The sequence below is a fragment of the Coregonus clupeaformis genome, chromosome 29, assembly GCF_020615455.1.
Source record: "Coregonus clupeaformis isolate EN_2021a chromosome 29, ASM2061545v1, whole genome shotgun sequence".
NCBI classification, from domain to species: Eukaryota; Metazoa; Chordata; class Actinopteri; order Salmoniformes; family Salmonidae; genus Coregonus; species Coregonus clupeaformis.
In genome coordinates this window covers 24,863,891-24,889,107 of record NC_059220.1, presented here as the reverse complement: position 1 = coordinate 24,889,107, position 25,217 = coordinate 24,863,891, and the positions used below count along the sequence as shown (strand labels likewise).

General features: G+C 42.0%; 1 protein-coding gene across 1 annotated transcript in view; it reads right to left on the bottom strand.

Annotated features, from left to right (window-relative positions):
- The window catches only part of LOC121544919 (latent-transforming growth factor beta-binding protein 2-like), a 180,786-nt gene extending 167,651 nt beyond the window's left edge, over positions 1 to 13,135 (bottom strand). The window contains 2 exon segments of the mRNA XM_041855169.2: positions 3,004 to 3,077; positions 12,147 to 13,135. Of these exon segments, the coding sequence (XP_041711103.2) occupies positions 3,004 to 3,077; positions 12,147 to 12,556 (484 nt within the window). The 5' untranslated portion in view covers positions 12,557 to 13,135.
- Between the last annotated feature and the right edge of the window lie 12,082 nt (positions 13,136 to 25,217).

Here is a 25,217-nt window from a genome sequence, read left to right as displayed (position 1 = left end):
CAAACACCGCTCTAGCTCTGTCACCTTTCACCTTTCGGCGGATGTGGTGGATTGAGACGCATCCAATGCAAAAAAAAACATATCTCTGGCTTAAACTGACAGATTTCTATGGGAACTGTTTTATTATGCTAATTAGTTTTCAACAGGAAATCGACTCTAGTTAATGAGCACTTGAAATGGGGTCTGTTTGAATCTGTGCTTGGAGTTTTTTTTTAACTAACCCCAAATAAGCTAGCAGTGTTATTAAAAGTCTTATTGAAACGTTCAGTGAAAGTTTTAAGGAAGTTATTTAAAAATAAATCTAAATAATCTATAATTTCCGTTCTCAGTGCATTAAGAAACCCTCCCAGGAAAACTTTTAAGGAACCAGAGTAAAACATTCTCTGAACCTCCCTGCAACCGAAAAATTAAATTCCCCAGAACAGGCACAATTTTCCCTTCCGTTCTCAGAACGTTTCAAAAGCTTTCAATTTTACCGGCCAGGAAACGTATGGCTTCATTCCCAGAACCAATGGGAAACCAAAAACGTATGTTCCCAAAACTTCGAAGGAACAAAATGTGCTAGCTGGGTGGTTAGTAGGTCACAATTCTCTCTTAAAAGGAGAGATTGTTTAAGGCTCCTGCCCCCTACTAGCAAGCATACAAAACACTTTACAACCCACAGAACAGTAAAAAGGCAGAAAAATTACTTGCCAAATGTCAAGAATGTTACAATGAAAAGCATGGTAACACTTGCAAGCTGTTAAAATTCTGCCAAAATTGAGTTTTAAAAAGTGGCCAATTATTCACTCACCCCCAGTATCTGCCATTGAGTTTTAATTATATGGCAGTTAAGATATCCAATATTGCTGTGGTCAAATAAAAAAGTGCAGTTACACCCATTATTAAGGGCTTGCGTCAAACAGAGCGAGCCAAATGCTAAGCACTGGTCATTTCCATGTTAAGACTTTACATGAAAGAGCACGCAAATCCACATTAATAACATGACCATGGAGGTAATAATGACACACTTGGAACACTTCCTATAGGGCAGGGGTAGGCAACAAGATTCAGCCGCAGGACGGTTTTTGTCGGAGTGAATGGTCAAATTGACCACAACTAAGCCCATAAAGAGATTGTTTTCGAAAATAACAATAATTTCAAACCATGATTTCATTGAGACATGATCACGTCTCTTTTTTTATTTGTGGGAATATTTGGGAACAGATTTCCTAAATTGTACAGTATTTTTTTCTGACAAAAACTACAATTATATTTTGTAAAAAAATATATACACTACCAGTTAAAAGTTTGGACACACCTACTCATTCAAGGGTTTTTCTTTATTTTTACTATTTCTTACATTGTAGAATAATAGTGAAGACATCAACACTATAAAATAGCACATATGGAATCATGTAGTAACCAATAAAGTGTTAAACAAATCAAAATATATGTTATATTTGAGATTCTTCAAATAGCCACCCTTTGCCTTGATGACAGATTTGCACACTCTTGGCATTCTCTCAACCAGCTTCATGAGATAGTCACCTGGAATGCATTTTAATTAACAGGTGTGCCTTCTTAAAAGTTAATTTGTGTTTCAGCCAATCAGTTGTGTTGTGACAAGGTAGGGGGGGTATACAGAAGATAGCCCTATTTGGTAAAAGACCAAGTCCATATTATGGCAAGAAGAGCAAAAATAAGCAAAGAGAAACAACATTCCATCATTACTTTAAGACATGAAGGTCAGTCAATACGGAACATTTCAAGAACTTTGAAAGTTTCTTCAAGTGCAGTTGCAAAAACCATCAAGCGCTATGATGAAACTGGCTCTCATGAGGACCGCCACAGGAATGGAAGACCCAGAGTTACCTCTGCTGCAGAGGATAAGTTCATTAGAGTTACCAGCCCAAATAAATGCTTCACAGAGTTCAAGTAACAGACACGTCTCAACATCAACTGTTCAAAGGGGACTGTGTGAATCAGGCCTTCATGGTCGAATTGCTGCAAAGAAACCCCTACTAAAGGACACCAATAAAAATAAGAGACTTGCTTGGGCCAAGAAACACGAGCAATGGACATTAGACCGGTGGAAATTTGTCCTTTGGTCTGGAGTCCAAATTGGAGATTTTTGGTTCCAACCGCCGTGCCTTTGTGAGATGCGGTGTGGGTGAACGGATGATCACCGCATGTGTATTTCCCACCGTAAAGCATGGAGGAGGAGGTGTTATGGTGTGGGGGTGCTTTGCTGGTGACACTGTCTGTGATTTATTTAGAATTCAAGGCACACTTAACCAGCATTGCTACCACAGCATTATGCAGTGATACGCCATCCCATCTGGTTTGGGCTTAGTGGGACTATCATTTGTTTTTCAACAGGACAATGACCCAACACACCTCCAGGCTGTGTAAGGGCTATTTTACCAATAAGGAGAGTGATGGAGTGCTGCATCAGATGACCTGGCCTCCACAATCCCCCGACCTCAACCAAATTGAGATGGTTTGGGATGAGTCGGACGGCAGAGTGAAGGAAAACCAGCCAACAAGGGCTCAGCATATGTGGGAACTCCTTCAAGACTGTTGGAAAAGCATTCCAGGTGAAGCTGGTTGAGAGAATGCCAAGAGTGTGCAAAGCTGTCATCAAGGAAAAGGGTGGCTATTTGAAGAATCTCAAATATAAAATATATTTTGATTTGTTTAACACTTTTTTGCTTAGTACATGATTCCATATGTGTTATTTCATAGTTTTGATGTCTTCACTATTATTCTACAATGTAGAAAATAGTAAAAATAAAGAAAAACCCTTGAATGAGTAGGTGTGTCCAAACTTTTGACTGGTAGTGTATATTATTTTTATTTAAAACTTTGGGGGGCTAAAGTTGCCGACCCCTGCTATAGGGTAATACCACACAATATGCTTAAAATATTGAGAGGGACGGTTAAGAGACAGTCATGCCAAAGGATACAGATTATCATTGATGATTGTTTACCTAAGGCATATGGTTAAAGATTAATACTTACGCTTTATGCAGCGGTTGGTCCCAGAAGCCACAGCCCATCCAGAGCAGCACTGGTGACCTCCACATACATTAGGCCTGCATAGAAAGAGAGAGAGATAAATGGGATATGTAATACTGTACGGGGATATGTAATACTCAGCCTCCAGTATCTATGCTGCAATAGTCAATGTGCCGGGGGGCTAGGGTCAGTCTGTCCTATCTATTGAAATTCTCCTGTCTTATCTGGTGGCCTATGTGAACTTAAGTATGCTCCCTCTAATTCTCCCATCTCTCTCTCGGAGGACTTGAGCCCTCGGACTATGCCTCAGGACTACCTGGCCTGATGACTGCTGGCTGTCCACAGTTCACCTTGTCATGCTGCTGCTCCAGTTTCAACTGTTCTGCCTGCGGCTATGGAACCCTGACCTGTTCACCGGACGGACGGGCTGCCTTGTCCCGGACCTGCTGTTTTCGACCCTCTCTCTCTCTCTCTCTCTCTCTCGCTCTCTACCGCACCTGCTGTCTCGACCTCTGAATGCTCGGCTATGAAAAGCCAACTGAAATTTACTCCAGAGGTGCTGACCTTTTGCACCTTCAACAACCACTGTGATTATTATTTGACCCTGCTGGTCATTTATGAACATTTGAACATCTTGAAGAACGATCTGGCCTTAATGGCCATGTACTCTTAGAATCTTCACCCGGCCACCCCTCAGAGCCTGGTTCCTCTCTAGGTTTCTTCCTAGGTTCCTGCCTTTCTAGGGAGTTGTCCTAGCCTCCGTGCTTCTACATCTGCATTGCTTGCTGTTTGGGGTTTTAGGCTGGGTTTCTGTATAAGCACTTTGTGGCATCTGCTGATGTAAAAAGGGCTTTATAAATACATTTGATTTGATTTGTACATAATGCTTAAATGGACTGGCATGCAGAAAGTACAGTACCCCACAATTCATAATTCATAAGGGGAATAATGGTTCATGGTCTCAAACCTTAACATTCCTATCTGAGATTTAATTCTGACCCCATTATAGTCTCATATCCCTTAATGTGGTTGGCCTATTGAAGGAGCACCTTAGAGATTCAGACATAATTGCATTTTATTCAATAACATTTGCAGGCAAAGCATGAAACTCTATCTGTGAGTGTAGAGCCACACACCCCTCTGTGCTGCATGGAGTCCAGAGGGAAAACAAATAGGCTAGTGGTTATCTGAGCCTGGGAGGGAACAGGAGAAACAGATGAAAAGCACCCTTCGCTCACATAAATCTCCAGGAAAATGAAAGATGACAAGTTTCAAACTGCAATAACTAGATTCTTTACATATTTTACTCCGCAAGTACAGCACTGGCCAATTTTTACAGCGAGAAGCATGAAAAGGCACAACACCACAAGAGCAACTCCAGGGCAAATTCAAACCTCAAACAAGAGTTCTGGCATAAATTGACTTCCCATATTCTTTCCACAAGATATTAATGGCAGTGAGTTGAGTGAATGTATGTGTCACGACTTCCTCCGAAGCTGCCTCCTCTCCTTGTTAGGGCAGGCTTCGGCATTCGTCGTCACCGGCCTTCTAGCCACTGCCGCTCCTCATCTCATCATTCCATTTGTTTTGTCTTGTTTATTACACACACCTGGTTCATATCCCCTCATCAGTACCTGTATAAGTATTCCCTCTGCCCCCCTTGCCTTTGTGTGTGATTGTTTATTGTGGAGATTATTATAGCTCGGTGGAGCTATTGTATTTTGTATCGCCGGGATATTCCTTGTGCCTTGTTTTCTCCAGTGCGCCGTATATAACGCACTGGAGTGTTTTACGCATTGCTGCGTACTGCTGTCTTACAGAATAAACAAAATAAATGTATTCTGTGATTTACCCTCCTGCGCCTGACTCCGTCCAAATCACCCACCACAGTATGGCTTATGCAGATACAGTACGATATCTAGTCTGGGTCAGGAGATGACTAGTAAACTGTTAAAGGGTAAACACAGGGTGACAGTAGGACTGTCTGCCTTCTGTCAACACTACCTGGTCAGACAACTGGGGTGTATTCACTAGGAACCAAACAGAGCCAAACGGAAGTAAACGGAATGAAATGGGGAGGGATCTACCAGAATTAGTCTTATAGAAACTCTCATTTTCGTTGCAAAACATTTTCAGTTTGGAGTAAATGGTTTCCATTGTAAAACGGTTACGACTAATGATTACACCCGTTTTTTGGGGGGTTTGAGAGTTCTTTAGATTGTGGATGGATTACTCTCTATGTAGAAAAACACTGGATGGAGACCGATTACTCTTTTGCAGATTTAGGGCGCGTTCCTATGCTTAGACGTTGCTGATGCCTGATGGATCTTACAATGCCTGGATAGGTATTTTAAGAATCAGTTAATCACATCATATGTTATAGCAATTTGTCAGTTGATGACACAGTCGATGACGTGCCATGAAACCATTGGTTGTTGCGTCGCTTTGCCTTAGCTGTGGAACACACCCCCTATGATAAACTGACCATCTTCACAACCATGCATCAACTCAACTACTTCCTGATCTCTTCTGACAACTAACAAACATCTGACCAATCAGACTAGAGCAAAGTAGTTGCTAGCTAGGTAATCAATTACCTTTACAATTCCAAACAGCCAATTAACCATATTTTAACTATACAACAGTGACATAGAAAATAATAATATCTCCCATAAATTATGAATATGAACCATACAAAATAGACCAGCAGGTCTATGGGGATGTTGATGCCTATAGGGATCATTCCTGATAGCCACATGAAGAGTACAGTAGCATGATAAAAGTATTCAAGTTCTACATAACAAAACCATTCATAAAAGCCCTATAAATATCAATGATGTCATATTTGCACTCATAATGACCCATTTTATGCAGCCAGGTTGAGCAGTTTTCCGATACACCGTATGGAACTCCCTCTCCCTCTCCTAATGAATGAGAAAGAGGTGAAAAATCGTGTATTACCACGAGGTTAATTCATGCCTCTGAAGATTTATGGCACCTTTACTGTTACGATCCCTTAAAGGGGCAGTGCAGTCAAAAATCTGATTCTATATGGTATTTCAACTCTATAAGGTTGAAATAATACTGTGAAAATGTGAAAATTATGATAATGTCCTTTTAGTGTAAGAGCTATTTGAAAAGAAACGCCTGGAATTGCAGCATATTTGGTGGGATGGAGTTTTGGCCTGCCTGGCAACATTACCAGGCGGTATAAGTTAATACACCAATAACAAAGAAGAGTTTCAAACCTCTCTGCCAATAACAACTAGTTTTCAGGTTACATATCCCTTCCATTAGGCTCCTCCAATTAGGTCCCTCACTCAGACCACTCCCAGTCAGTCCTATCAAAATTCTTGCTTGAGAAATAGCTTTTTGCTAATAAACTATTTTGCTTCTTTTTGACCATTTTAATTGAAACAATCACAGTAAGGTACTTAATTGTTAAGCAGAAATGATTTGATATTGAGATACAAATGTCTGCATTGGACCTTTAACCCCTAAAAGCCTTTGGGGGGCGGGTTCTACTAAGCTAACATATTGAATTGTTTTAAGATGGTCATACCATGGATCATTTAGCTATTTCATTTTGAATTTTAGGACCCCTGACAGGTATATAAAAAAAGTTGAAAAAAATTATTTGATAAAATATTGCATTTGGCCTTTACTGCTATAGCCCATACACGTTCATAAAATAAATAATAAGGACTAAGGTTTTAAGTGTCTGTCCTATATCTAGGAGATATACGAAAGCTCAGGAAATATATATATATATATATATACACAGTGGGGAAAAAAAGTATTTAGTCAGCCACCAATTGTGCAAGTTCTCCCACTTAAAAAGATGAGAGAGGCCTGTCATTTTCATCATAGGTACACGCCAACTATGACAGACAAAATGAGAAAAGAAATCCAGAAAATCACATTGTAGGATTTTTTATGAATTTATTTGCGAATTATGGTGGAAAATAAGTATTTGGTCAATAACAAAAGTTTCTCAATACTTTGTTATATACCCTTTGTTGGCAAAGACACAGGTAAAACGTTTTCTGTAAGTCTTCACAAGGTTTTCACACACTGTTGCTGGTATTTTGGCCCATTCCTCCATGCAGATCTCCTCTAGAACAGTGATGTTTAGGGGCTGTCGCTGGGCAACACAGACTTTCAACTCCTTCCAAAGATTTTCTATGGGGTTGAGATCTGGAGACTGGCTAGGCCACTCCAGGACCTTGAAATGCTTCTTACGAAGCCACTCCTTCGTTGCCCGGGCGGTGTGTTTGGGATCATTGTCATGCTGAAAGACCCAGCCACGTTTCATCTTCAATGCCCTTGCTGATGGAAGGAGGTTTTCACTCAAAATCTCACGATACATGGCCCCATTCATTCTTTCCTTTACACGGATCTGTCGTCCTGGTCCCTTTGCAGAAAAACAGCCCCAAAGCATGATGTTTCCACCCCCATGCTTCACAGTAGGTATGGTGTTCTTTGGATGCAAGTCAGCATTATTTGTCCTCCAAACACGACGAGTTGAGTTTTTACCAAAAAGTTCTATTTTGGTTTCATCTGACCATATGACATTCTCCCAATCCTCTTCTGGATCATCCAAATGCACTCTAGCAAACTTCAGACGGGCCTGGACATGTACTGGCTTAAGCAGGGGGACACGTCTCGCACTGCAGGATTTGAGTCCCTGGCGGCGTAGTGTGTTACTGATGGTAGGCTTTGTTACTTTGGTCCCAGCTCTCTGCAGGTCATTCACTAGGTCCACCCGTGTGGTTCTGGGATTTTTGCTCACCGTTCTTGTATCATTTTGACCCCACGGGGTGAGATCTTGCGTGGAGCCCCAGATCGAGGGAGATTATCAGTGGTCTTGTATGTCTTCCATTTCCTAATAATTGCTCCCACAGTTGATTTATTCAAACCAAGCTGCTTACCTATTGCAGATTCAGTCTTCCCAGCCTGGTGCAGGTCTACAATTTTGTTTCTGGTGTCCTTTGACAGCTCTTTGATCTTGGCCATAGTGGAGTTTGGAGTGTGACTGTTTGAGGTTGTGGACAGGTGTCTTTTATACTGGTAACAAGTTCAAACAGGTGCCATTAATACAGGTAACGAGTGGAGGACAGAGGAGCCTCTTAAAGAAGAAGTTACAGGTCTGTGAGAGCCAGAAATCTTGCTTGTTTGTAGGTGACCAAATACTTATTTTCCACCATAATTTGCAAATAAATTCATTAAAAATCCTATAATGTGATTTTCTGGATTTTTTTTCTCAATTTGTCTGTCATAGTTGACGTGTACCTATGATGAAAATTACAGGCCTCTTTCATCTTTTTAAGTGGGAGAACTGACTAAATACTTTTTTTCCCCACTGTATACATACAGTGGGGAGAACAAGTATTTGATACACTGCCGATTTTGCAGGTTTTCCTACTAACAAAGCATGTAGAGGTCTGTAATTTTTATCATAGGTACACTTCAACTGTGAGAGATGGAATCTAAAACAAAAATCCAGAAAATCTCATTGTATGATTTTTAAATAATTTATTTGCATTTTATTGCATGACATAAGTATTTGATCACCTACACACCAGTAAGAATTCCGGCTCTCACAGACCTGTTAGTTTTTCTTTAAGAAGCCCTCCTGTTCACCACTCATTACCTGTATTAACTGCACCTGTTTGAACTCGTTACCTGTATAAAAGACACCTGTCCACACACTCAATCAAACAGACTCCAACCTCTCCATAATGGCCAAGACCAGAGAGCTGTGTAAGGACATCAGGGATAAAATTGTAGACCTGCACAAGGCTGGGATGTGCTACAGGACAATAGGCAAGCAGCTTGGTGAGAAGGCAACAATTGTTGGTGCAATTATTAGAAAATGGAAGAAGTTCAAGATGACGGTCAATCACCCTCGGTCTGGGGCTCCATGCAAGATCTCACCTCGTGGGGCATCAATGATCATGAGGAAGGTGAGGGATCAGCCCAGAACTACACGGCAGGACCTGGTCAATGACCTGAAGAGAGCTGGGACCACAGTCTCAAAGAAAACCATTAGTAACACACTACGCCGTCATGGATTAAAATCCTGCAGCGCACGCAAGGTCCCCCTGCTCAAGCCAGCACATGTCCAGGCCCGTCTAAAGTTTGCCAATGACCATCTGGATGATCCAGAGGAGGAATGGGAGAAGGTCATGTGGTCTGATGAGACAAAAATAGAGCTTTTTGGTCTAAACTCCACTCGCCGTGTTTGGAGGAAGAAGAAGGATGAGTACAAGAACACCATCCCAACTGTGAAGCATGGAGGTGGAAACATCATTCTTTGGGGATGCTTTTCTGCAAAGGGGACAGGACGACTGCACCGTATTGGGGGAGGATGGATGGGGCCATGTATCGCGAGATCTTGGCCAACAACCTCCTTCCCTCAGTAAGAGCATTGAAGATGGGTCGTGGCTGGGTCTTCCAGCATGACAACGACCCGAAACACACAGCCAGGGCAACTAAGGAGTGGCTCCGTAAGAAGCATCTCAAGGTCCTGGAGTGGCCTAGCCAGTCTCCAGACCTGAACCCAATTGAAAATCTTTGGAGGGAGCTGAAAGTCCATATTGCCCAGCGACAGCCCCGAAACCTGAAGGATCTGGAGAAGGTCTGTATGGAGGAGTGGGCCAAAATCCCTGCTGCAGTGTGTGCAAACCTGGTCAAGACCTACAGGAAACGTATGATCTCACTAATTGCAAACAAAGGTTTCTGTACCAAATATTAAGTTCTGCTTTTCTTATGTATCAAATACTTATGTCATGCAATAAAATGCAAATTAATTACTTAAAAATCATACAATGTGATTTTCTGGATTTTTGTTTTAGATTCCGTCTCTCACAGTTGAAGTGTACCTATGATAAAAATGACAGACCTCTACATGCTTTGTAAGTAGGAAAACCTGCAAAATCGGCAGTGTATCAAATACTTGTTCTCCCCACTGTATATATATATATATATTTTTACACATATTTAACCCCTTTTTATTGTTGGCACAAAACTACTTCCATTCATTTTTTAAACCGGTACCGGGATACCTTCAGATGGGTCCCATGACACATGTGGGGTCGTAGAACAAAATGGAAAACACCATCGTGTTCGTGAGATTCTCATCTTTCTACAGACATTTTCGTGAGGAGACTGATTTTCGGGATGTCTCCTGGTCTGACAAACAGCGCTGTAGATCTGCCACTTTCCACCGCAGATGTAGAAGGCTGACATAGGCGGATGCCGTGGATTGAGACACAGCCCATACAAAAAACAGATATCAATCTTAAACGGACTGATTTTTATGGGGATTTTGTTATTATGTTAATTAGATTGGTGCACATGCCCTATTCAATCAAACTAGTAAATAGGTTTCTGGATTTTAAAAAAATAACACTCTTTCTGTGCAGTGAGAAAGCATGTTTAAATCCACATGGGTTGAATTATTTTTTATTCACATTGTTTTGTAACATTGGCTTGTTGAGTACATGAATCCAAATGTGCATTCTTAAAGCACAAGAAGTAAGATGTTTCTGGTTACAGTACCACGTTTGATGGAATCTAGCCCATAGGGTTGTGTGGACGTGGGAGCGCTACATGAACTGCTTTCTACAGCAACTCAGTTACAGTAATAAAGACATTGGTGCTGAACACACTGGTACTCTCTCTAAATCTCCCTGTGAAAGACTATGCGAGCCATTGACCAATTTCTGTGTGCTGTGTTTGCTTTTCTGGAACCAAGCAACAAAGCCTACCAGAGCAAGATATCAAAAGCAGAATGGGGGTTGAAATCAGGGCACTCAGACTATCATCCCAGATCTTACCCTACTCCTAACCCTAACTGTCAGACATTACACAGAGTCTGCTAGGCATTCCTCACCATGCTTATACAGCAGAGTAAGGTTTGTGAGTACACCTTTCATCCCCCAACATATTTTTCTCCAATTAGAAGGGATCCTCATATTGTTCATAAAGTGTCCCTCATAAATTGGCCATATAAATAACCAGATTCCCATAGGGTTGTGTGCCATGCATGTGTGCCATGCTTTGTCCTATGGAACAAACAGGGTTGGCTGCATGAGGGTTCATTTAGCAAAAATAAACAGCTTTTAATGGAAACAAGTGATGGTTCTGTTTGGATTTTTTTTTGAAGAGAAAGAACTCCAGGTATTTGCAGCGCTGAGAAAAGGACGTCAGGAAAACAGGTGTTTCTAATCACTAAGTGAATTTGCAAATGTGGGCCAGGGCTTTTGTAGAACCACTACATGGCCATGGGCAGCATGTGGATTCACAAAACTAGAACACACACACACATACCTAGGAGCAGTCTGAGGACATGGTCCTACTGTAACTGTACAGCTTTCAAAGTTTTCTTAAGATGAGATGGTAGCTCTGGTAGTGCTCTTTCAATTTATGCTCTGCATAAACTGGTGACAAAAATGTGGTTTAACACTTGTTGTTAATGAACAACTTCCCAGTCCAGAGAAACATGTTGTGTTCACTGTTCTGATATGAATAGAGGGTTTAACCTCTACCAATATAGTTCAAGTCCTGCCATGACCCCACATGACAAATGATCATTCCATTCAGAGAAATGTCACTGAGGAATTCAATGACAGACTGAATAGAGGAGAGCTCCGGCTTTCACTTCAGACACACTGGAGCCATGGGATGGAATTCTTTCATTCATTCATTAGATTAGACATTAGACCAATATAGCCAATGTTTTCCAGCCTATGTGTGATATAGGGGAAAATAAGAGCATCACATATATGGGCAGATAGAGGGCACACAACTGCATAGGCTACTGTTGAAAGTCATTCACCCTATTATACAATCATTATTGTATTGCAGACAAATAGCAAGTGTACCAACTAAGCAAATGTTTCACTGTAGTAGGCTAGTGTTCATTCATGACACATGACACAATAGCAACAACATAAAGCACTATCTCTGAACATCAATGATGATAATAAATAATGTAGCCTCAATTACAACCCCGGGAGGAGAGACAGCAGGTTTGATGTAAAAAAAAAAAAAAAAAAAATGTTTTATTTGTATTCAAACTCAAATGTACTCCTGCGGGCATTAGATATTTTTTTCAATTGATAACATTAGCTGTGTCTTACCCTGCAAGGCGCCTGGTGTGCGTGGAGCTGTGTTTGTTGCTCTGTCTGGAACTGATTCGGGGTCTTTGCTGTGATGAGTGATGGGTGCCGAGCTCTGTCGCGGCTCTACGCGCAGCATCTCGTGGGACGGTGGCATCATCCGCCCGGTGCGAAGCTTCTGTACTGGGAGCTGGAACTGGTTTAATTGCCGTCGCGTGCCTGTTATCTCGTTGAGATGATGAGCTCACCGGAGCCCCGCGACCGGAGTGCGAGACATTATGAGAGGACCTGAGCGAGCTTTCTCTGGATGGTATGGCGGCGACAGCGTCCTTCGCTCCCACTGCGGAGTGACCTTGGCTCCTCGCTAGCTCCCGGAGCTGCTCCCACATCTCCTGTCTACCACCTGTTGAGTCCTTCTGGCAGTCACACATTCGTACTAGTGCAATGGTTAGAACCACTAAAACTGCAATCCACAAACGGTCCATATTTGTGTCAAGAATTAAATTGCTGCTGCGTGTAGGCTGGTCACTCAAGATTCAGTTGTGTCGATAGCCACAAGCAATATCAAGTGGTTGAATGGAGGCGAACAGAAAGTTTCAGCAAAACTGTATATTTTCCCAAGCATGCAAAATGCTTTGATGTCTCTTCATAATGTCCAGGTAAGCATTACGCAGGATGGATTCAATATCTTGAACCAATTCACAGCTTTCGCATATTCTCCTAAAATCGAAAATGTAAAGTTTACCTATAGGTTACTTACAAAAACAGGTTTATGTCAGATACGTTTTAATCCATCTGTAAGAGTTTATGTTAACAGCGCGCGCAGGCAGCAATGCGATTTTGTCTGAAGCCGCAGTCCTACTCGAAGTGAAAGTTCTAGAGTATGAATGGTGCTCCCATGGATATGACCACCTCCTTGGATCTGAAGTCACCGGGAATTTTTGGAGTCTTTTCATGCGTTTTACAAGTACAAAACTCCCCCTTAGTGGTCTTATTGATGCCTACGCTCAGCCCCCCTCAGTCCAAGCGGCCAAACAATTTCTACCAAGCTACAGTACGAGATAATACACATAGACTTCCCTGCGCTCCTCATTGCTGCCATTGCATAAACGCACATGTATCGCACAATTTGGATACTGCAGGATAGCATTTAACGTTTCCCCGAATTAGACTGTTGTCTGTTGTAATGGTAATTGCAAATCAAGGCAAATTTAGGCTGAGTATGCTAGATTAGGTCAATTTGTCATATAATATAGCACATTGATAAACGTGATTGAGTAATTAGTAGGCTCATAATTGAACATTAACATAACAATATGATCTTTGTATCACACAACATGGGGGATATGGGAAGTGCACACACAGTTAAAGCTCAATTTGAGTTCTTGGAAAACTATAGAAGTTATATAACAAATCACATTCATCTTCCCCTCTCTTCCATGCTGCATCATCAGTTTCCCTGGACTGCCTGGAAACAACACATTTCCTTTCTCCCATAAGATCTTAAACAACCCAAAGAGAGTTGGCAGCCTCATCCCATTCAACCCACAATGATACACTTAAGCCTTGTTCACATTGGCAGTTTGAAGTTACTCAAATCCTATTTTTTTGCATATCCGATTCAAGTCTGTTCTGCAGTCTGAACAGCCAATGTGGAATCGGATATTTCAAGCCACATTTCAAACCACCTTGATTTGAAGTCAGATACAAATCTGAATCTGATGTGACTTGTCTGAATGGTCAAATCTGATTAATTTACCCTCAAGTCGTTTTTAGACTGTTATTTGGCATATTTTGTTGCTTGGTAGCTACTCTGTTGACAGTTTGATAAGAACCTGTGGTAGCTAACTAGCTTGTTAATTGTTTACAAACAATTTAGTGAATGTGCTAGAAAGCTCAACAGCTAACTTGCTAGCTAGTTGACTGCTGTGGCTATCCAAAAAGGACTCGTTTTGAAAGTTGGATCATCTTATCCTTTGAGGCTTTGAAAGTGTTCTTACACTATGATTTTGAACATTCAAAGCAACTGGGAAACGTCCATGGCAGGCATTGTTGTCACCTTAGCTTGCTACATAACTTCTGAGTGATAGGAAGCAGGAGCACCACCACCAATCAGCCTACACCACTGTGCACTCACCCATCATTACTATGACAACTAGCGTCTGATTGTCAGCAATTGTCAGCAAATCACACAAATCCGATTTGGTCACTTGTAACTTTGGTCAGTACTCCAAAACGGATTTGAAAAACAAAACTGATTTGAGCATTAAGGCCTGCAGTGTGAACAAGGCTTAAGGGCTCTATTCAATCTGCATTGCGGAAGTTTAGCTTTACAGCGTGATTGAAATTTAAAGGCAATGTTCTTGCTTTAGCGAAGACTGCATTCACGGTAAATTCTGCAAACTGTATGTCGGCTCAATCGGAAATTACCTTTAAATTTATATAGCAGAATCTGTAACGCTTCAGCACCTGCCCACAATTGTTAAATTAACCCATCCACAACCGCCCAACTATATGTGATAAAGTGAAAATCTGATGCCCGCACCCGATGTCCTAAACCGCAAATATAGAAAATGCGCTGTACAGTCAGATAGGCCTATGTTTCTGCTTATAATTTCAACAATTTTGGAAGGCTATTTGTTAGTCAACTTGTCTATAAATAGGGCTACATGCAGCTTCTATTCTGTCACTACTTGTTTCCCTAGAATACTAAATAAACCCTTGCTCACCAGAATAATGTCAGAAATCGATAGAATGAATGCTTCAATGCTAGTTGGCATCGGTAAAGTTTCTCTTTCATCTCTGCTTCTCTTCAGCAGCATTTACATTTTACATTTAAGTCATTTAGCAGACTCTCTTATCCAGAGCGACTTACAGGAGCAGTTAGGGTTAAGTGCCTTGCTCAAGGAAACATCAACAGATTTTTCACCCAGTCGACTCTGGGATTCGAACCAGTGACCTTTCGGTTACTGGCCCAACGCTCTTAACTGGCCGCCCCAAAGCAAAACCGTTTAGGGACCGGGTAGAAAATGCAATGGGAAAGATTTTTCGTGCAAACTTTCCGAATAGCATGAGTTGGACCGGTTTTAAGGAAATACAAATCTGTGAAAACTACCCAACATGTTTCTGATAAGATTTCTGTTCTGCTTGGATGCATATTTTATGTGGTTGAAATACTATCAGCTTTTATAATGCTGATAAAAATAGCACCTTTACAGACGGTCCCTAACCACGCATTAATTCTCTCAAGATGAAATAAATCATATTTCTCTACTCCTGTTCCCGAGTCAAAATGTAAAAAATAAATTCTGCAAGAAATCCTTAACTCTGCAGGAGTTAATATTATATTAAGGTATGTGAGAGGTTATAGACCTATACAGTCAATGTTCAGATTTCAGTCTACTATTCCATTTAATACATCTGAACAGTAGCCTACAGTTCCCTTAACGTGCCATTTTGAAGTCCCTGTCTTGTAAGTGTCGAATTTGTATAGCGCCTCACAATCATCACACATAACATAGGCACTACTGTCATCCTCTTTTACCACTTCACCAAATCTTTCCCAAACATTAGGCTACTGTTCTGGCCCTCCCTTCTATTTATTGTAAACTTTCCATTCCGCAGATTTTCTCTTATTGAATTAAACTCTGACATTGTCATTTTTGCCTCAGTGGATCGCTGTTAACTTTTTCTGCCCAAGCTCCCAAAAGCATTTGGCAATTGCCGTGTATTTGGCGAGTGTACAGTTAGGCCCTAAAGCTTAGGCTTTGGCTACACACTAATGCCAGAAAAAAAGAATGAAAGAAAAACCTCAATGTAGCCTATAGATATGAATTGCACAAGAATGATACATTTATGGATTTTTTTAATTCATTGGTTTCTCTTTATTCAACCCACCCGCCCTACATCCACACAATATTTCATGACCCTAAACCCGCCCTCCCCGCGGATATAACCGCGGGGACTGCGGGTTAGCAACCTGCACATCACTAACACTTATATAGGCCTACAGTATGTCTCCCATCTCATGTCTCCACCACGCCAACACCATTACCATTACACACACCTAGATGGCTAGTGTGGTCAGCATGCATGGTCTGTCCATTCATTTTCTATCCCACTCATAAGGGAAGTAGGCTTGTCTTTCTTTGGCCAAGTTTCATGGGAATTAATGAACAGAGGTTATCACATGCAGGGAAATCATCATAACTTCACTGTGGAGTTTGAGTGTGTTTGGGAGTAGCAAGCCAGCTGTCCTTCCTCTCATGGGCGAACAGGGACTAGAAATCGTCACTGGCATTTCTAACACACCGGTCAATTTTTTTTCCCTTGAGGCCCCCACACCAGCTCATTTTTTCCCTTGAGGCCCCCATTATTAGACAGATAATTATCATTTAGCGCAAAAAAAAAACAAGTTAGACAGGCCCACTGGGCTAAAAATGAACCAGCCCATCTGGCATTTGTCAGAAATGCCAGATGGCCAGTCCGCCCCTGCTTCCTATGACTAACAGCTGAGAGAGAGGAGCACTGGACCCACCACACTCGCCCATGCTCTGCTTAGCCTCTAGCCCTCCAGAGTCCAGCCTGTGTGATGATTTCCAACCCAAACATGTCCGGTGTGTGAGGAGTAGAGAGCAGGGCTGACCAAGGCTGTGTAGTGGAGATGTACTGGAGCTGATTAGCGCTCCTCCTCCTCCTCCTCCTCCTCCTCCTCCTTTTGCCCATGGGAAATCTAATTAGAAGGGAAGCTGCAGTTGTCTTATGACTCTGGGGTCGACTCGATGGTGCTCATTCCGATCCCCTAGTGTGTTGCCCTGGGCATCAGGGGGGTTGACCTGCCCCTGGCCTCTATTGTCTGGGAGGCTCCTAAGGTTGCTCCTGAAATCATAGACACCTGAAACACTCCTGGCTAATTGATCGCCATCATCTGATAAAGCACTGGTGATACGTGTATTGCTAGGTCCATAACATAGCCTACTGTACATGCATTCTGACCTGAGTTTGGTGGATAGAGTGTTGTGTATTGGTGATTTGATATGAGTTCAGAGGGGCAGTTAGTAAGGTGTTTCTCTGCTACTCTCTGCTGCTCTGTAGGAGTGTGTTGTTCTAGAAGGGATTCTCTCGATCTCTCCATGATGTCTACAGCCCACATGTTGCGTGTGTTTAGGGGATCTTTGGAGTAGCTATCAACGTTATGAAGCACGCCTTAGTCTGGCCAAATTTGACACAATTTGCAGCATCTGGAGTGACTCAGGAATGAATACCAGGAGGATCTCTCTGGCTGCAACCGAAGCTTTTAAACAAAGAGTCCTCAGAAAACTCCAGTGTGACAACCAAGCCACTCCTATCAATTTTCAAATAGAAAACAAATTATAGCTGTTCAGTGAACAAACAGTACAGTTACTAAGAACATAAATTACAATTCCAAACAGTGCACTATTTAGTAGTATAGTGCATGCATGCTACCAAGAGTCATGTTATAAATTCATATATACGTACATACCTGTTTATTTTTTATTGAAATATTTATGCAAATGTATATACATATATTACATAACATATGCATGTTTACTTTGTGTGTTTGCGTGTGTGCATATGTGTGTGTGTGTGTGAGTGTGTGTGTGTGAGAGAGAGCGAGAGTATGTCTGTTTCTGTGCCTTTGTTTTGGGCCTCACTAATCCCTCCATTGAATGATCACTCTGTGCTGTGAATTGAGAGGCCATTGAGGCTGTGTGTCACCATGAGACAGCATTGTGGGGCCATTGAGTCGTCATATTCTATGGGTTTGACACCTTCTAATCAATTCTATCCGGGGAACAAAAAACTGAGGATTTGCCTGTCAGTGGAACTGTCCCAGGAGAGACACATTTGCGTTAGTTTGGTCGAAGGCACAATGATTGAATGGCCCGTCACCATTAGAGTGCTGACTTGGGGTCAGAGTTCAAGTGTACCCATTAGAAACCCAAACAGTATCATTACGCTCAGAATGTAGGGCCCTCATTCTAACCAAGTATCAACAGTACATTCTAAGCCATGGCTCCGGAATTTTAAGTGTTCCATTTGAATCGCCCTCTGTGAGTACCCTTGATGGAGGCGACCATGAAGAATGTCAATCTCTTAGCTACCTTTTGCCATTTGTACCAATGTTCTCAGCTCCCTTTTCTCTGTCCAATTGCGAACATAATACAGATATTGTTCAGGCTGGGCAGCAGTCAAGACCTAGGAAAAAGAGGAGGGAATACAAATCTTATAAGCTAAAGAGAAATGGGACTCGTTTTGGCAGAATAACATTTTGTAACAGCCTAAATTGGATATGTGTTCTATTAATGTAGTTTGTTTCATTGAACATGACAGCTTCTCCTTGGAGCGGATATCATTTTAGACCTCCTGACCAAGGGGAAACAGTGGAAGATAGAGCAGAATAACTGTAATGTGCTTAGACTGAGGGGTCCTCCCAGCTTGTACTGAATGAATGAGGTGCTGTCAGCTGGGGGTAATGGAACTAGGTCACATGGGCGTTATTTAAGACAGCCACTTCCACTTCTTCTTTCTTGATACTCATACTTTGCTTTTTCATTTTTTTATGTGGAATTAGGAGTACTGGTTTGAGAGAGCACTACACAGAAAATAGACTTTGTATAATAATAATAATTTGGTAGGTGCTTATATTTGTCCTAGTTCACACATATACAAGTGTGTATTATACGCTTGTGTGAATTGGAAATGTAATTTTTTTGCATATGGCAACTCCCCCTGATACACCCTCAGAGAGTGGGGTCACGGCCAGGGTCAGCCATTATCAACGGCGACCAAATTAGGGTTAGGTGCCTTGCTCAAGGGCACATTGACAGATGTTTCACCTTGTCGGCTTGGGAAATCGAACTAGCGACCTTTCGTATACTGGCCCAATGCTCTAACCTCTGTGTGTGTCTGTTTGTGTGTGTATAAAAAGTGCATGTGTGCGTGTGTCTAAAAGCCTCATAAAGGCTCACCACAGATTCATTGTTCACTTCCTGGATTGCTGGAGAAGAAGTGGAAAAATATCTCAACTTTGTTAAAATGAGAGTGGGAGTCCAGTAACACTTCAAAGTTACACAGACCTCAGAACCGTTGGCAATGTGTTTCAAATATGTCATCCATTACTGGCATTACATCCACACTGCATTATTTACAGCTGAATGATCGTTTCATTCATTAGCGGGTGTGAGTAGTTTAAGGTTAACAAAGACTTCATGCACTAGCCACACAAGGATGATGTAATTCATGAAACATTTTAAAATCAGGAAATAGTTATTAGGATCAGATTAAGAACTTCAGAGTAGAGCTCCCTCAAATCCACAACCTCTTAAGACAAATCACCCTTTTGACTCTCCCAAAGCTTCATCACTGGACAAGTGCTTGCTCTTAACATCTTCTTGGCAAAGGCACCGCCAGTACATAATGCACATGCTACTCCCACATCAAAGTGTGTGATATGGATGACTCCTGGCAGTGTAATAGGGATCAAGGGGCCAACTGCAGCAAATGACGTAGGGCCTGAAGTCAGGAGCCTTTCTGCAGAAACAAAATGACTAAATTCATCCCAAACATAATTTTCCATGTTTTATGAGTCGTGTTTGTTAGATATACGTACGTATGCATCAGTGACCCTGCTGACCGTCAAGGGTCCAGGCTGATCAGTAAGGTTTCTGACTGACTTGAGGGGGGCTATGTGTTTTATGCGTAGAGCTCAGAGGCTTCCTTGTCTTGTTCCTGATGTTTGGGGTCACTCGGCAGGGGCTAAGCGACTCCGTTTGTGTGTCTTCGGCCCGTGTAATAAACTGTCTATAGTGGACAGGGGCCCTTCCTCTGAAGTCAGACCCTGACACAGGGACACCCATGGAGCCAGTGTTTCAACAAGCCAGGCTTCCCTCATAGACTCATCTCTCACTCTCCCTCCTGAGCAGGCTGCCTGGAGAGCCCCGTGAGGGCCGGGGGGAGCCGAGGGAAGGTCGGCCGCCTGCCGTCTGCTTTGCAGAGATTGAACTCATCTGTGAGCTGGAATGCAGAGGGCTGAACGTAAACAGGGTCTCCCGCCAGTCCCATCCAGCTCCGTCGGCCCAACTCTCCGAGACGCTCGTTTACCAAACGTAACGACTTCTGCAATTTGGAATGTGATCAGGGCAGCTGCCTCTCATTAGCATAAATCACAATGATAAGGTGCTTGAGATTTAATTGCCCTGCTCTATACCCTCATTCTTCTGGTTTTGGTTCAGTTTTGGTATTTGGTATTTTATTAGGATCCCCATTAGCTGTTGCAAAAGCAGCAGCTACTCTTCCTGGGGTCCACACAAAACATGAAACATGACATAATACAGAACATTAATAGACAAGAACAGCTCAAGGACAGAAGTACATACATATTTTTTTTTAAGGCACATTTGGCCTACATATCAATACATACACACAAACTAGGTCAAATAGGGGAGAGGCGTTGTGCCGTGAGGTGTTGCTTTATCTGTTTTTTGAAAACAGGTTTGCTGTTTATTTGAGCAATATGAGATGGAACGGAGTTCCATGCAATAATAGCTCTATATAATACTGTACGCTTTCTTGAATTTGTTCTGGATTTAGGGACTGTGAAAAGACCCCTGGTGGCATGTCTGGTGAGGTAAGTGTGTGTGTCAGAGCTGTGTGTAAGTTGACTATGCAAACAATTTGGGATTTTCAACACATTCATGTTTCTTATAAAAAGAAGAAGTGATGCAGTCAGTCTCTCCTCAACTCTTAACCAAGAGAGACTGGCATGCATAGTATTTATATCAGCCCTCTGATTACAATGAAGAGCAAGATGTGCCGCTCTGTTTTGGGCTAGCTGCAGCTTAACTAGGTCTTTCCTTGCAGCATTGGACCACACAACTGGACAATAATCAAGATTAGACAAAACTAGAGCCTGCAGAACTTGCTTTTTGGAGTGTGGTGTCAAAAAAGCAGAGCATCTCTTTATTACGGACAGACCTCTCCCCATCTTTACAACCATTGAATCGATATGTTTTGACCATTATAGTTTACAAGCTAAGGTAACTCCAAGTAATTTAGTCTCCTCAACTTGTTCAACAGCCACACCATTCATTACCAGATTCAGCTGAGGTCTAGAACTTAGGAAATGATTTGTACCAAATACAATGCTCTTAGTTTTAGAGATGTTCAGGACCAGTTTATTAGTGGCCACCCATTCCAAAACAGACTGCAACTCTTTGTTAAGGGTTTCGGTGACTTCATAGCTGTGGTTGCTGATGCGTATATGGTTGAATCATCAGCGTACATGGACACACATGCTTTGTTTAATGCCAGTGGCAGGTCATTGGTAAAAATATAAAATAGTAGAGGGCCTAGAGAGCTGCCCTGTGGTACACCACACTTACATGTTTGACATTAGAGAAGCTTCCATTAAAGAAAACTCTTTGAGTTCTATTAGATAGATAGCTCTGAATCCACGATATGGCAGAGGTTGAAAAGCCATAACACATATGTTATTTCAACAACAGGTTATGGTCAATAATATCAAAGGCTGCACTGAAATCTAACAGTACAGCTCCCACAATCTTCTTATTATCAATTTCTTTCAACCAATCATCAGTCATTGGTGTCAGTGCAGTACATGTTGATTGCCCTTCCCTATACTCATGTTGAAAGTCTGTTGTTAATTTGTTAACAGAGAAATAGCATTGTATTTGGTCAAACACAATGTTTTCCAACAGTATGCTAAGAGCTGGCTGCAAGCTTATAGGTCTACTGTTAGAACCAGTAAAGGCCGCTTTACCATTCTTGGGTAGTTGCTGAGGTGAAGTGTGTTTTGGACCAGGGGACTTGCATCAAGGGCAGTAGAACTGGGCTTACAACCTCGGACATACATCACCATAAGGAGGATTGTTGCATAGTTCTTAGCCTGGTTGTGGCTAGATGATATACAGCTATGGATGGAAGTGACACACAAATAGTAATAATCGTAATTTTTTAGTTGTTTCAGGGAGAATTTGAGCATTTTAACTGACCCTAACCATTTTCCTAATCTTAACCTAATTCTCCTAACCTGCTACGTTAATTATCCTAACCTGCTGAAAAGGTATCCTAACCTGCTACGAAAAGTCAATTCTGTTCGTAGAAGTATACCATCTAGTCCTTACCATTTTATTATGACCTATGACTTAGATTTATCACATCAGAGTTATTTTGTCCATGGCAACCCAGGTGGGCCCTTAAAACATCTCTGTTTATTTCCTGCCTGGCTAGAATGGAAACGTTGATCCAAACTCCTTTCACACATTAATTGTGAATGGTTTCTTAAGTCACCACCTCAGCTTGTCCCTGTTGCATATGGTGGGGAAGGCAGGCAGTCGTCACGTCTCTAGACATTTGATTTAGAAGTGTCCCTTATGAACAATGCTCTGCATGATGTCATGGCCGTTCATCATAAATGCCATTGGACCCAATTCAAAGGGCGGATCACACTGGCGGCCAATTAAGCCAAGAAAGACCCTGCTGCCATAACTTTCCAGCAAGTATACATTTTCCAAATTTGAGAGGCCTTCCATTCATTAGTCTGACTTAGTCTGAGACTCTCTCATACTTACATAAAATCAGTCACAGCATAAATCTATAGAGAAACTACTTAACCATTAAATAAGGGGGGGCGTACTGTGGGATGGGGGGAGTGCCCTGTGTTGTGGAATGGGGGTGTTGTGCCCTGTTCTGTGGTCCCTGGTGAAGTCCAAATACTTACTGACAGTCCATGTTTTGATGAGCTTTTACCAGAGCCCATCTTCGAGGGAGAAGAAAGGTGTGTGGGGGGTTACGGGATGTGATGGATGGGCCTGTGAACCCCCTTCCTCCCTTTCCCCCTCCCTCCCTTCACCCTCTGCACAGTACTCTTACATACCCTGTGGCACAGCCCGATGGGAGTCCTCTCCACTGCCTCTGCTGTGACCTGGTCAACTGTGCTATTTGGATTGGGTTCACTGCTTGGCCTCCACTGGGCCCCTGCTTCCACTTAGGACTGTCCTTTTGCACTCTGAAGCTGCCATTTGCTCTGAGGGGGTGAGAGACTGCCTTTTCGAATCACAGCCATGCTCCCCATTCACATTGTTCCATGGCGTCTCCACCAGCAGAGCATGGAAAATCAGGGTCAAGCATTTTCCACATTAGCAGCTTTACTACCCAGGAGGATAGAAATGGATATCTGCTGCGTTGTAATAACTCCCTCAAAAAAGTGATTCTTCGTGATTTTGTCAATGAGGACCTTTATCTACCCCAGAGTCAGATGAACTCGTGGATACCATTTTTATGTCTCTGTGTCCAGTATGAATGAAGTTAGAGGTAGTTTATCGAGCCATTGCTAACTCTCATTAGCGCAATGACTGGAAGTCTATGGATATCTACTAGCATGCTTCATCTGACTCTGGGGAAGTGTCCATTTAACTCAGCGCTAAACACAACACACACTTATCAGTCCCAACATGCGGCCACGACTAATGGCAACTGATGTCTCTATTCAACACAATTTCATGAACCCTTACTGTAACTTCATAACCAACGGTATGAATGACGCACATCTGGGAGTCCATTAGAAGGGGGAGTCTTACTGTAAAAGAAATGGGGGAAAGGTGGATTCAGAAGTTGCAGCACTGATGCCAACTGTCTGGCACATAATTCTAATGTCTTTCCTTTAATCTACCATCCAGGTTTATTCCACAGAATGTGTAAACAATCACCTAATGTTTTAAAAAGGCACAAAGTTTAGATTAAATTGTAATTCACTCCTTTATAGTTTGTTGTAAAACAACAACAACATGCCCTAAAGCTTCCAATGAAGTTGGAGAAACATTGACTACTTCCCTTTCATTTAGTCCACAACAGATGTTATACTTGAATTAGGAGCAGTAAAATGCCTTTTAATAACATCTCTGTGAGGAGAATAATATTGGATTAACTTAATTTCTTGATCATCTCCAGAAGGTTACATTTCAGCACGTTGCTGAAGGAGTGAATGTAGATTTTTTAAACATTCCCTTAAAATCTCCACATATTTACAACACTGTCAGCCTAAATCATGTTTATGGAAGGATGCAAGCCTCTAGATTATTTACGTGACCCGCAGAAATAATTTGGCCCCTAAAACAAACACCCGTGCCGCTGTAGTAATAATAACGCACAAACACAAATTACAGTTTACTGTTCCGACGCAGGGCTCGGCTGTCGACTGAACCAGGGCCTGCCCTGACAGTAATTGTGATCTACTGAGGCTGAAACATGTGTTTAGTAATCAATCACAGTCTGTTGGTTCTTCACAGCTATTTTCTCTGAGTGCTGGGTAGGACAGGGGAAATGCGGGAAAGGATTTACCAAACAAGTCAAAATGTCAATTGTTTTGATACTACTAGGCATTGAGTCAGTTGAGTAATGAACGTAAAAGTGTTTCGCTTCTGGGAAATAGATGAGGCATACACCGCGTTTGGTGGTTGACTCATTGATGACAAGTACCTCTCTTACAAGCAGTGGCAAGAAATCAACTTAGTATTTTAGGATACACTTACTGGAAGCCATATTTTCAAGACATACAGTGCATTTGGAAAGTATTGAGACCCCTTCACTTTTTCCACATTTTGTCATGTTACAGCCTTATTCTAAAATTGATTAAATTGTTATTTTCCCCTCATCAATCTACACACAATACTCCATAATGACAAAGCACAAACAGGTTTTTAGAAATGTTAGCAAATGTATTAAAAATAATAAACTGAAATATTACATTTACATAAGTATTCAGACCCTTTACTCAGTACTTTGTTGAAACAACTTTGGCAGCGATTACAGCCTTGAGTCTTCTTGGGTATGACACTACAAGCTTGGCACACCTGTATTTGGGGAGTTTCTCCCATTCTTCTCTGCAGATCCTCTCAAGCTCTGTCAGGTTGGATGGGGAGCGTTGCTGCACAGCTATTTTCAGGGTCTCTCCAGAGATGTTCGATCGGGTTCAAGTCCAGGCTCTGGCTGGGCCACTCAAAGACATTCAGAGACTTGTCCCCAAGCCAGTCCTGCGTTGTCTTGGCTGTG